The sequence below is a fragment of the Carassius gibelio genome, chromosome B7, assembly GCF_023724105.1.
Source record: "Carassius gibelio isolate Cgi1373 ecotype wild population from Czech Republic chromosome B7, carGib1.2-hapl.c, whole genome shotgun sequence".
Taxonomy (NCBI): Eukaryota; Metazoa; Chordata; class Actinopteri; order Cypriniformes; family Cyprinidae; genus Carassius; species Carassius gibelio.
In genome coordinates, this window is record NC_068402.1 from 41,694,939 (window position 1) to 41,709,583 (window position 14,645).

Consider the following 14,645-nt stretch of genomic DNA (forward strand, 5'->3'; position numbering starts at 1 on the left):
AATTTGCACATGGGCAGGAATAAAGATCAAACCATGGCGTCATCAATTCTTCCTCAGTTTCAAGCGGCAAGCTGTTGGATGCAACTCAGTGGGTGTTGCACTCCATTGGTCCATGAGAAGTTTAATAGAAAAACTCATCCATTAAGAAAAATGTGGAAACGCAGAGGAGAGATCAAAACAAAGCAACAGCCAGTAATTAGAAGTACAAAACAAGGAGTTGTAAATAAGAATGTTGGAGGATTTAGATACAAGCCTAGAGCAGACTGGTTTTCCTTTGCTTCCTTGATTCCTGTAACAAACGTTAGTTTTCACGAAACTCACCAGTGCATGCGCAGAGCTGATCTCATACGTCATTCCTCCATAACTGCTTCCATTTTACACCAGTGAGCACAAGCAAATGATTATTAAGTTTTTATTACAGATATTTATCTTACAAAAATGCATTGATTCGCTACAGAAGGCATTTGTTCACCCCCCCTTTTTTTAATGGATGTTCTTTCTATTAAACTTCTGAGAGCACCGATGGAGTGCGACACCCGCTGAACTAAACCTTTAATGTGTTTGTTGCAACTAAATTTATTGTTTTTTTTCATCAAATAATGAAAAATGTTGCAATTATACCGAGGCAGAGCCAAGGGCTTTCTTATGTTAAGACGTAAAATTCACCTTCACTTTGCATCAGTTGTGTTTGGCAGGGTTTGATCGTTGACACTGACTACCCTGGTCAACCATTAAGTAAAAAAAAAAAAATAAGATATACATTGTTAAATTAGTTAAACACTTTTAAACACTAATACAAAAAGGAAAGAATATAGGCCTATTAAAGTTCATACAAGTACTTTCATCTGACAGCCTTAGGACAACAGAGATAAAAAAAAAAATGCATACTCTTCTTTTAGGTTTATAATATAGGCCTTGTTTTTTTATTAAAATTTATTGTAATTAATATCTCAAAAGAACATACTACCTTGTTTGTGCCATGATCTTCTGGGAACACACACACTGGACTGCAACACCAGATTGTTTTATAAATATAGACTATTAACTTAATAACCATTTTGGTTTGTTTCTCACCATTCCCTACAGCAGTGGTTTTCAACCTGTGGTCCGCTGTTCATTTCCAGTCCATTCTAGGGCTGTGCGATTAAAAGAAAACGTCCTAAAATCACGATTTGAGCATGCGCATATGCCTAACTCCAGGTTCACACACTGTCTGTGATGCGCCTTTTTTCTGAGCCAATGTTGACGGATCAGAGCGTTCTCACTGCGGTAAAAGGCTAGAAATAAAAACGTGCGAAAATAATTAATGTCTAACACATGAGCATAGAGTGAATTTGTTAGTGAACAGGATGCAGTTTAAGTGAGAGGAGACACGTTTTAAGTGTGCACACTCTCTCCTCGCAAAGCAGCGTGTATCTGAGCAAGCACGACCGATTTTGTGACAGACTAAAGGAAATCTGCTGCGAACAGAGAGATTCGCACTCGTGCATTATTTTAATGTGCTTTCGCGTTATATTTATGCGCTCTCACTGCTGACCGCATACACATACTGTATACACACTGCAAACACCTGAGGCACCGCTACAATTAATGAGCTCTATGAACAATGCATGGCAAAAAAGAAAAAAAGTCCCTATATACAGGATTTTTTTTTTTTTTTTTTTTTTTTTTTCTTGCCACAAGTCTATACATTTTTTTACATCTTCACTATAGTGATAATTTTGACTTATGTCTGTTCTAGAGATGTTACAACTTTTTGATAAAGCTCTGATTGGTTTTCTTTTGGAAATATCAAATTAATCCTGAATGCATTTATGACTGTAAAAGCACAATTGCAAAATTTATCAAAAATCACAATCACAATCGCGATAGTTTTTTTTTTTTTTTTGTCCATATCGCACAGCCCTATAGTTTATTCAATAAATATAGTTTAAAATCTAGCTTCTGAGTAAGTTATTAACCCAACAATAGCGGGGTCAGTTAATTTTTTTGAACTGGGCCGCGCAAACATATGTGTTTGGTTGTGTGGGCTGCGAGTTGAAAAAGGTTGGGAACCACTGAGTAAACCTTCAGAACTCTTGAAATATACTACAGCACGAGTTGCATAGGATTATTTTGTGACATAAAAATTGAACGTCACGATTCTCTGCCATTAAATGGGCAAGTGCAAACAAGACTTTTATAGAAAAGAATCACCCAGTTTAAAATATTCTCATTTTGCTATTGCTATTATGCTATTTTTCACAATGCAATCTAACACACACTACATTCTACAACTGCAGTGACAAACATGAACATTTGGAACTTTTGGAAACGGGGAAACGTTGAAATAGATGGAATGTATTAAGAATGTAATTTCTTTCAGGATTTTAACCATTTTAATCAAATAAATTTTTTGTATGCATTACTTAAATTTTTGAGAAAAAATTTGAAAGGGTGCTTCAAATGTTTTTAAATGAACTACAGCATAGAAGTTTCTGGAAAATGTATAATTGTGTATATTTATATATAATAAATGAATAATAATAACAACAGCAATGTGCAGCATGTGCAATGTGCAATGTGCGACGGCAGCCATATATATATATATATATATATATATATATATATATATATATATATATATATATATATATATATATATATATATATATATAGTATTGTACAACTGCATTTGTAAAATCTGTTTTAAAACACTATAAGATTCATCAATGAACAACTAATTTGAATTTTTTTATTATTTCATATGTTTCTAAAGTGTATGAATTGTGTGTTATGAATGTTTTTTTTTTTTTTTTACTTGATACTGTTATTATCTGTTATTACTTTTAATGCATTATATGGAGTGAATTACTTGGACACTAAGTTATGACATGTAAATGTTCTTTATTAAAAAAAAAGAAGAAGAAAGAAGCATTTGTGTTTACATTACATTACATTTACATTACATTCTCTACTTTGCCTATGTGTTTCTTTAAGATTGTGGTAACATAATAGTGAAGGATCTAACATAAGATCTAAACAGAGTTTAAAGGATTAGTTCACTTCCAGAATAAAGAATTTCCTGATAATTTACTCAACCCCCATGTCATCCAAGATGTTCATATCTTTCTTTCGTCATTTCAAAAGAATTTAAGGTTTTTAAGTGATTTTTCTCCATATATTGGACTTCAATTGGGATCAAGGGGTTGAAGGTTCACATTTCAATTTCAATGCAGCTTCAAAGCGTACTACATGATCCCAGCCGAGGAATAAAGGTCGTGTCTAGAGAAATTATATTTTACCTTCAAAAAGATAAACAATAAAATGTATATACTTTTAACCATAAATGCTCATGTTGCACTAGCTCTGCGGTGTGGTTCTACAAATTCACACATTATGTAATCAAGTTGGAAAAGGTCGCACGTGGTTAGTTCTTCATCTGTGTGCTCCGGTTCAGGATAACATAAAAAGCTCCAACTAATCCTTTAAGAGTTAACTTTCTATACAAATACTAATGTATGAGTCTAGGTCCTACTAATTGTTTGGGTATATGTCTGAATAGAAGTTTGAAAGTATGCAGGAGTGTTCTTTTGTGGTTGGAATATTATGACGTAAGATTTTGGTATGAAATAACTGAAGAGAATTCCATTTATACTGGATACCTGGGCCACTGCATTCAAAATGATAATGTATTTGCTTTTGACAGAGAGGTATGCTGTGAAATAAGCAATCCAGGTCAGATAGTACAAAATGAGACTGAAGGTTATTGATTTGGCCTCATTGTAATTTTTCGGCAGATCCCTTCCCATATAAGAAAACAGGAGACACAAGAAACCAATAAACCAACTTATAAACATGACTATGGTAAATGATATAGTGCTCCCCATCTCACAGATGAGCATAATTTGGTCTTTAAAAGTCCATGAGTCAGCAATGGCTTTGACAGGATTGACAGTCATCCATATCACACAAGATATTAAATGCATGAAAGAAACAAATGCAATGAAGAGCCACTGGCCATTGTGTTTTACCCAAAGACTGTACACCTTAGGGAACTGAGTAGCCATTTTAAAAACAGAAATAATTTGAAAGGAACGGACAGTCAAACAGGAAATACAGACAGTGAAGAAATATTCAAATATGACATTTCTCAGGAGGCAAAATACAAATGTGGGTTTTCCAAAGAAAAAGAACACACTTATGCTAGACAAAATCAAACTGGTTAGCATGAGGAAACACATGCTGCCACCAGCCGACTTCACCACTGGTGTGTCGTAATTGTAGGCAAAAAGACAGAATATGGCAATAAGGAGAATAATTATGCATGCAGCAGAAACCAAGACAATGATGGAGAGGATTTCTGTAAACTGAGGATAGACAATAGTACGTGTCTGACATGTTGAGCTGCCCTCATCAGACCATTCACCCTCTGCACAAGGAAAACAGGTATAAGGGTCCCCTAAAAAAATACATAAAATATTTTGTCAAAAGCAATAGTAACTGGATGTGGGGAAATATTTTGTCGTCAAATCGCAAATCTTCAAAAAATGAACCCACACACAATCATATCATTCCAAACATATCTGACTTTCTTTGGAAAAATAAAATAAAATAAGATCTTCCGAAAAGAGCTAACAACTAAAAACTTTCCAATGACTTTTACTGTACATTCTAAAAAATGCTTTGTTGTTTCGACCCAACTTTGGGTCAAATATGGACTGACCCAGATGTTGAGTTAAATTTTTACATAAAATTTTTAACCGAAAAGTTGATTTAGTCCATATTTGACCCAAAGTTGGGTTTAAACAACCCAGCATTTTTTAGATTGTATGTATAAAAAATACAATGCAAGTTAATAGGAATGGAAACTATTAGTTTAACAACATTCTTTAATTTAATTTATTTTTTTCATGCTCTGCAAGAAAAAAAGAAAGAAAGAAATTTATATATATGCTTGGATTGACATGCAGAGGAGTAAATGATGACAGAAATTTTATTTTTATGTTGACTCTCCTTTTAAATATGAAATTGACTGCCACCTGAGGTACTTACGAGAAAAATCCACATAGGTATTAGGCGGGCATTTTTTACACGTAAAACAGCAACTATGAAAACCTTCAATTTGTCTTGAATATCCCACCTTACACTCAACAGAGCAGTTTGAGAAGGGAACCTTTAACAAACATGAAAATGTGTTATTTAAAGTAAAAGTCTTTAGCAGTTTTACACATTTCTATAAACTATGACCAATGCTCTCAAACAACACAGCATAAAAATATATCAGGTTATGTATGTAACCATGGTTCCCTGAGAAGGGGAACTAGGTGCTGCATCAAGGAATTCATACTATGGGGAAATCCATCAGCGTGACTGGTGTCTGAATCCCGCATGAACACATGCCAATAATCATAGTCCATGATGTCCCAAGTGAAGCACCCATGAGTTTAAAAGGGCACATGCAACACACATCATCAACTCTGAAGGAGACATGCAGAGAAGCCCTGGGCATGGCAATGAGACAAAACATATCAACATGGCTATTAGGGAGCAGGCTACTGCTGGGAGCATTTTCATCTACAACTTTCAAAGCGAGCTTCTAATCCATTTCAACAACCTAGGTTAATTGTGGAAGAAAACTCATCAGAATCACACAAAAAATGTTTATACCCTGACTTGAGTAAATGCACTTCTCCAGAACTCACTATAGTTAAGGGTAAACTATTACATTCTATGATAACAAAGAGGGACATCTGTGATCCAAATCTCCACAGTGTAATACTGACTACAATTGTCTGAAGAGAACTATATAGAAGCACCCTAACAGAGTAGAGCATGTATCCCTTCTTAAAAACCCAAAACCAGCTGGGGTGTGAGGTAAATAAAAGAGAGAGAGTCTTGTGAGTTGCCCATCATAGTTCCATTCACCCTGTTCTACCCTAAGGTGTACTTGAGCACCCTACCAAAGGGAGCATGCAAGGTGTTAAAAATCTTAGTAAGTAGTGCTTCATACTAAATCATTCAATGTTACCACTCCTCCAAGTGGGACCCCAGCACACCTGAGGGAGAGCAGGTCATACCCTGCCTTGAGTAAAGACTCTACCTAAGACCCGATTTAGCTAGTGCTTTGTCTTTTTTGTTTAAGCACTGGGCCATAGTATATGACAGATTACAAGGAGGGATGCCTCTAGGCGTACTTCCTCTACTGATTAGCATTGTCGAAACAGGGTCTTAGTAGAACACCCAACATAAAAAAGAGAGTGATATTTCATACTTTACGTCCCTACCACTATTCAGGCAGAGAGGCAAACAAGATAAAAGCAGACTGCAGATGCCAGTTAATTCATCCACCATACTCCAGTGCCAAGGATACTGGAGAGGAGTTTATGCCCTACTTAAAAACCCCAGTACACTGAGGAGAATAGCTCAAACCTGACTTCAATAAAGACACTTCTGCAGGACCTGCTATAGTTAACACATTACACTTGTGCTAACTATAGTATGCATTACTCTTAGGATAACTATAATATGCAGTAGATAACAGGGTGGGGGGGTTTGAGAGACACTCACAGGCTGTCTGCCTGTTCTTGTGAGATTCTTGAACATGGGTCATACTAATGAGGCCTATACAGCACCGATCTAGAGCATAGCTGTCAACATTCGGGTCCCAAAATACAGGGGGTTGGGGTTGGGGCAGGAGCAGGGCAAAATAATAAATTATTATATTATATTATTATTATATTAATTGTAACAATTATTATCAGACAATTTTTTAAACTGTGTACATATCAAACTGTGTTTTCTGTGTGAAAATAAGGGTAGTTTTTGGCTTTGGACTAAAACCAAAAGCAGAAGGGCTTATTGAAAATGCTAACTCATTCTCTCTCTCAAGATCTGGCAAGTAGTCAACATTGGAATTTGTTGACGTATTTATTCATATAAGGTTTGGGTCATACAAATTACGGGAGTTTTACCAGAGGAGAATGTAGGAAACATAAAATACATCCAGTGGGATTTTTGTATAGAAAGATTAAAAAACAGGAGAAATACGGGAAAATATTTAAACGGGATGATGGCAGGATAGAATGGTAAAATACGGGAGAATACTGTGAAAAACAGGAGAGTTGACAGGTATGATCTAGAGAGAAGCATACATCCCTACTTCAAGACCCAACTTGGGAAGAAATATAACTGAAGTAGAGGGAATCTTTACTGTCCTACTAAAACTCTATTCACCTTGCATCAACTCTAAGAGGTATCTACTAAGCAACCATCTACAGTGGAGCATACAATTCTACTTTAGACTCTAACTTAGATGAAAATATAGCTTTGACAATGTATTTGCTTTTGAGAGCGAGGTATGCTGTGAAGTGCTCTGGCAACCCTGGAAGAAAGGTTCTTAAGGATATCAGAGTGGAGCAAGAGAGATGAGACCATCAAGCTTCTGTCACAGTTGGTAAACCGTGATCTTGGGTTGTTTACACTTTGTGGTGAATTCTGTGTGTTCCGCGTCTGCACTGATTAGTTGTGGGCGTTTCTGTTAATTGTATCAGCATCAGCTGCCACTCATTACTCATCCTCTCTATAATGGTTTGTCTCACGTCTAGTGTTTGTGAGATCGTTGTTTCATGTCGTTGTGTTTACCCCCGTCTGGCTTCTGTGTAGTTTGCGTTTTGGATGTCTGTGTTTCCCCAGAACCTCATCCACTCTCCGCACGATCACTCAGCCACGGACACTTACCTTCGGCTCTATTCCCCGCAGTTCCTGTGCCACTCTCTCCTGCTGCCTCACGCCGTCAACATCCGGATTCTTCACCTGTCTTCCACAACAGTCTGGATTACTCACCGCCTTACCATCTCTCTGGAGTGTAGCTGTCTTCATCGTCATCGTGTGTCATTGTCTATCAACTATATCTCATTAAATTCATTAACTCGCACTTGTTTCCAAACTGTCCTTTAACCCACCGTCACAGAACGATCTCACCAAACATGGAAGCAGCGAGCACCAATACCCTCACCGAATTCATGCACCACAGCAGCAAAAGAATGGATCAGCAGCAGGAGAGCATCTCGAACACCGGACGCGCTGTCCAAGCGCTGGTGGCACAGGTGTCCGAGCTCACCCAGCAGATCCATCAGCTTACGTCTCCCACTGTGACCATCGCACCGCCTGCGCCGACCGTTCTTCGAGTTCGAGTTCCGCACCCTGGCGGCCGCGTGCCAGTGGAACGAGGCAGCGCAGTGGGATAGATTCCTGCATGGGTTATCCGACCGTGTTCAGCAGGAGATCTACCTCCTCGAGCTGCCCCCTACTCTAAACGAACTGATAGACCTGGCGTTGCGGGTGGAGGCCAGGTTTAATCGCCTGGGCTGCCAACACAGTCCTCCTAGACCTCCATTCTCTCCCAGTAGGGGGCGCTTGAGTCGAGAGAACACGGTCGGTTCTGTCGACGATCACAAGCCCATGCAGGTGGGTCAAGCTCGGCTGTCCTGGAGGGAGAGGGAACGGCGGAGGTCCCAAGGACTGTGCTTATACTGTGGAGGCTCTGATCATAACAACTACTCTTGTCCGGTAAAAGAGTCAGCCCGATAGTAAATCTGAGGCTACTATCGGGTGGGATCTCCGCTGAAAAGTCCTCACCCACATCATCGACCCTCCTTCCGGTGAGACTGCGGTGGAAGAATCACCATCATGAATGCCAAGCTCTTCTGGACTCCGGAGCCGAAGGTAATTTCATTGATTCTTCACTTGCACATCACCTGAACATTCCTGTCCTTTCTGTGTCTCTCCCCATCCATGTCACCGCACTCAACGGCCAGGAACTGCCTCACGTCACCCACCATACTGAGCCCATCACACTCATCACTTCTGGCAACCATCAAGAAACCATATCCTTTTTCCTCATGGACTCCCCTGTTGCTCCCATTGTTTTAGTTCACCCCTGGTTGTTCAAACATAATCCACGAGTGGATTGGGGTTCTAACACTGTCACATTGTGGAGTGAAAGTTGTCATGAGTCTTGTCTGGTTTCTGCCTGTCCTGTTGTTCCTGTTTCTGTTTTTCAGAAGAAGACCACGGCGTTGCCAAGCGTGCCCATTCAGTATCTGGACCTGAAGGAAGTGCTCAGTAAGTCCCGGGTTGCTTCTCTTCCTCCGCATCGTCCCTATGACTGTGCCATAGATTTAGTGTCAAATCTCCGCCCAAAGGCAAGTTATACTCTCTTTCTATTCCTGAGAGGGAGGCCATGGAGAAATATATTTCTGATTCTTTAGACTCTGGGTTCATCCGTCCTTCCTCTTCTCCAGTGGGGGCGGGGTTTTTTTTTTTTTTGTGGGTAAGAAGGATGGTTCTCTGTGACCTTGCATTGATTACCGAGAGCTGAACAACATTACTATTAAGAATACTTATCCATTACAACTCATGTCTTCAGCTTTCGAGAGGTTGCAGGGTGCACCGTCACACCTTCGTCCACATCCACTGACCAACACCACTCTAACTCTGTGGAGGCATGTGAAGGGGGCAGGATGTCCTCAGACATATACCCATCCTACAAGCTGATCTGAAGTATCATTGCCAAAATGCACGGGCATGCATAAGCAATCAAGTACTGCTCAGAATGCAATACTGGGAAAGAAAGTGTGGTTTCCAATTCCTGTTGTTCTTTTAACCAAACACCTGCTCTATCATTGTGCCACATTGGCAATGGTGACTTTCAATCCTCCCTCAGAAGGGGGTCACAGCCCTTGCAGACCCCCAGAGAGAGATAAATATTCTGAAAGCTGCAGACTGGAACCCCAGCTATGTATGTTTTCCTAAAACTTTTTCATCGACTGACTGAAGAGGTCAGTATGTAAGATCAAAGCATTAAGGACAAAGATTTGTCCTTTCTGTATATCACAGGTGCTTCTCTGTCTTTGGTACTTCTTATTGTGATGATTTTGGATCACAATTAAAGGTGCACTGTGTAATTTTTAGCGGCATCTAGCGGTGAGGTTGCGAATTGGAATCAGCTGTTCAGTTCCCCGCTCACCCCTCCCTTCAGAGAAACCATGGTGGTCGACACATGTAAAGATGTAGTAAGATTGAATGGAAACGTAAGACTGAATGGAACTTCTTTGAAACAATGGTCAAATATTTCATAGCCCAAATAATAATAATAATAATAAACTTACAGAACCATTGTTTTGCCAGGGGAGGAGAGAGTTGTCCATGGTAAAAGTGATTTCTGGATGTTTATCATATGAGCCCACTATCTGAAACTGTGGAGGATTCACACCAGTGCGCCAGAGCACAGCATCATAACTGATGGCTGGATCATAATTGTCATCATATTTCACCTGACGGCCATTGAGTATAAAATCCAATTTCTTTATCTCTCCCAGAAGCTGTAAGGTGAGTTCAAATAAAAAAGACAAATAATTTATAATTATATTAATATATTATTAATAATATAATGTTATATAACAAAATATAAATATAATATTAAAAATAATATTACATTTGTTTTGCTTATGTATTAAATTAAATAAAAACAATATAATGTAAAATATGTAGTTAAATAAAAAATAAAAAAATCACCATTATTGATTATTTAATTAATTAAAACACTGTTACTTCAATAATGTATTTGAAATAATGATTAAACTTCACTTACCATATATGGCTTGGCCATTGTATTTTTCTGGCATTCATTGATGTCACACTGCAGTACTTTATGCAATGCATGAGCTATTGTATATATGGAAGCATAGATGCCAAAGGAGAATGAGGGATTCTCATTTATAATCTCCTCTGCAGTCAGCAATGAGCAGTAATGACAAACTTGATTACATGTCTTACTTTTGACTTCATCATGGCCAACATCAGTTGTTCCTCTGTCTTTATAGACAAATTCATTAAATCCGGGGAACGACAACAGTCTGTCTGTAATGCCAATGATTGTGCCAATTTTCTCAATTCCTGGCTCTCTTGGAAGCTGTTGATTCAGAGCCCATGTATGACTTGCAATCCATACTTTGTCTTGGATGTTGTTTGCTATAGCTGCTTTGATAATTTTGCTTGCATATTGTGAAACAGCGAAAACAACAATGACATTGATGTTGAGCATATGAATCTTTTTTAGCGTTTGACTGTAGTTTGCATTTAGACTTAGGCCCTTTTGATAGGCCAAACAAATACCAGTATTGTTTATATACTCATTAAACAGCTTTAGTCCATCTGAACTGTAATCGTCTTGGCTACCAAGAAAGGCAACCCAGTTCCATCCAAACCACTGTATGATGTGAATAATCATCTCTATCATGTCTTTGTTGCTAGGGACTGTTCTTACAAAAGAAGGATACTGAAGTTTATTGCTTAATGCATAGCTAGCGGCTCCATAATTCACCTTTAAAAGATAAGAAAACACTCATATATTTGTAAATATATAGTAACTTTGTAGTTCTGAACAAAAGGTAGGAAGTAAGTGTTATTCTAAACCTTACAAACAGAAAATTTACCATTGGTATAAGGTCCATTGTGATCAGTGGTGCAATAGTAATGGTTCTTGTGCTTCCAAATGGCCCTGTTAAAGCAACCACTTTAGGCTGATAGTTGTTGAGTATTTCTTTAGGTTTTATTGAACCATTCCTTGAGATGAAACTTAAGACTGAATTTATATTTTTTATGTTAGAACAATAGTCAAAAATTTCGTAGCCCAGAGAAACATTGGGCAGAAGAGTGGGGGAGTTATTAATCTCTTCAACAGCAAACTTCATAACTTGCAACATTCCATAGCCAGTTTTTGCAGAAATATGCCTTCAAAAGTGAGGATGTTAATTAGCATGTAATTTAATATTCAGTTTAGCAATAAAAACTTTGAGGAAATGCTGCTTTGATTTAAAATAATGTGCCTTCATAACCAAACATTGGTAAAAGATCCTTGCTTACCTGGAACATTCTGTTGCCTCTGCGACAAACAGGGTTGTTTCCTGTTCAATTTCATGTAAAGGGAAAAGGCCACCCAATAAGTAATCTCCGTCCAAGCTGAAGTCTGATGATGACCAAGACATTTTGAAAAAGAAACAATTAGTAAAGCCCACGAGCAAAATGTAAATGCTACTGAGAATCATGTTTTTTAAGATGGGCCGTTGGTCCTGAAACAGATGTGTAGTGGCTTGTTTGAGATACAAATGTCCATTTTTATATCTAACAATACACAATATATATACAAATTTTTACATTTACAAAACAAACTTAATGCCCTCCCTGGAGAAAATGAAACATGACTTCAAATGGACAAGGAAAACAACAACACTATCACTCTTTGCATATAATTTACATTTTTTAATCTGTGTGTGTTTAAGATAACCCATACATTTAAATGTTTTTTTAATATCTGACATTAATCCAGATTTGTCACCACACAAGTGTCACATTAAACTACCACTTCTAAGAAATTACATCAGGACTGTGCAGCACCTATGCTCTATTATTTTGAAATAAGGAACTGGAAATGATGGTTTGTGTAACAAACCTGTGGCTAAATTTGTTTACTAAAAATTTGAGTGCATTTATTACACAACCCTGTATGTATCAGACAGAAGGAGACAACTGGGAACAGACAGGTAAGCTTAAGGGTATTTATTGAGGATCTTCAACAACAGCAGGCAGTAAAGCTGGCAAATTAGTAAGTAGTAGTCTCAGCCTCAGAATTCATGCCCACAGAACATTAGCTGAACGTCTAATGCAAATGCCACACACAATTGGAAGCAATTTAGGGCTTTCGAAGTCATCATCGAATTGTTTGAATTCTACAGTATTCATTTTGTGCATGTTGCTTTTCTTTAACTTTTCCTGGAAACAAATATTCCATGACGCAAAACACCCTCAAGTAAGAAGAAAGCCGTTGTATTTACAACAGTGATAATACGTGCTTATCTGGATCAGCTAAATGCTGGATTTTCCAAAGTATATGAAATATTTAAAGTTCACTACATGGAATCTTTAAAACATGCCCAAGTGTTTTACACATGGTCTGTTATTGTCGGGACATTTCCACGTCCCTAAACATGATGGCCACACCGAAATGTGGTTGCTTTATCTGTCAGTCACATGACCTCCTTGGGGGTTCTTGCCATTCAAAGCGGTCAAGGTTCCTCGTTCTAAAAATTAATAATTCCGTAAATATGGCGATATCTCAAGAAATATCTGTGTACACAGAAACCATTGAAATGGACTCAAAACTATGTAGTATACATGCTAGACCAGTATGTTGCACTGTAATTCTACCACAGAGATACACTAACTTGGGGAAGAAGACTTGGGATGACTTGGGTTTATTCTTGAGAAGAATAAACCTTGCGTGCAGTATACAAACAGTTTTGCTTTAGTAAAAGTTTTGCTTTTGCTTTTGTAAAGGTAATAGGCTCAGTGGCTTCTGCAGCATGAACACAAGCATGTAGTCTTCCATTGTTGTTGTTTTTACGTGACGTAGCGTTGTCTGACTAGAGTTGAGACGTGGGGTGATGACATCATCATTTCACAAAATGCATTGGCTGTACACATGAACACACAAGGGTGTTGTTTTCAGATTTATCCACTCTGGGACCCCGTTTAAACAAATAGTAGGTTCAGGCTCCCAGAATGCCGGATATGTCTGGATGAAACGCCAATACAATTTGGGATACACCAATACCACTTTTTTTCAGAACAAATCCAATAAGATACTTTCATGTTCGGCACTCGCTGATATCGATACCGATACCTTTATTTTTTTTTTATATTGGGTACAGAAACAAAATAAGAATAAAATGAATCATGTTAGTTGGCTTCCTTTAGCAAACAGATATTTGCTTCAGTTATTTCCACACTTAATGATATCTGTTAACATTTTTGAAGCATTTGTTACTTTCACGGTTCATTTTAATGGTGCATTAGAGCTGCTCCATTGCTCCATCAAAAGATGATTCCCAAAAAAGAACCACAGATGAACCACTCGTTATACATTATATGCACATACTATTTTGGTGATGTAATTTGCGTCACGCACACAGTATGCAGACCCTAGCGTATGAGTAAAAAGTCATGACTATAACTATGGATCTCTGTGACCGAATGACGACTGCCACCAGTCTTCTCATTCTGCTGCCCTTCGGAGAACTAATGTAAACAAAGTCAGGTGACTGAACCTGAATGGTTGGTTCATTATAAAACATCCGGGTGAACCAATCACTCCCTGGAGCACCTCAGTTCATCACAAGTGACAAGAGATGGGGACGGTTATCATTCAGTTTTACAGATTCATAGTTATAGTCATAACTTACGATCTTTTTCAACCTCAGACTTTCACCACAGGCTTACTTTGGATGACTTGTACCATCAAGGTCATGAAGAGTGAGAGGGCTCTCCCTCTGTACATCCCTGCTTAGAAGTTGACAGAACTACAGACACAAACGAAACTGGATCTGCCACACTGACCCTGTAATACCAGGCAGTAATACCAACTCCTTTAACTGTCATGTTGCATTATTGACACAATGTTTTCCTAATTAATGCTGTTCAGTTGCTTTGACACAAACTTTTCAAATCCTGTAGATAAGGAATCTAGGACAGATTTAAAGGCTGCCAATTCCACTGCCTGATTGACTGTGCAAGGCTTGAGATTGAAAAAAAAAGCGGGATCCATG

General features: G+C 38.2%; 1 protein-coding gene across 1 annotated transcript; it reads right to left on the bottom strand.

Moving 5' to 3' along the window:
• Positions 1-3,506: 3,506 nt before the first annotated feature.
• Positions 3,507-12,089, bottom strand: LOC127962341 (taste receptor type 1 member 1-like). The gene is made up of 6 exons (XM_052561914.1): positions 11,908-12,089; positions 11,478-11,775; positions 10,634-11,365; positions 10,152-10,364; positions 5,035-5,155; positions 3,507-4,441 (listed from the first exon to the last, which is right to left on the bottom strand). The coding sequence occupies exons 1-6, from the start codon at positions 12,087-12,089 to the stop codon at positions 3,507-3,509; spliced, it is 2,481 nt and encodes an 826-aa protein (XP_052417874.1).
• Between the last annotated feature and the right edge of the window lie 2,556 nt (positions 12,090-14,645).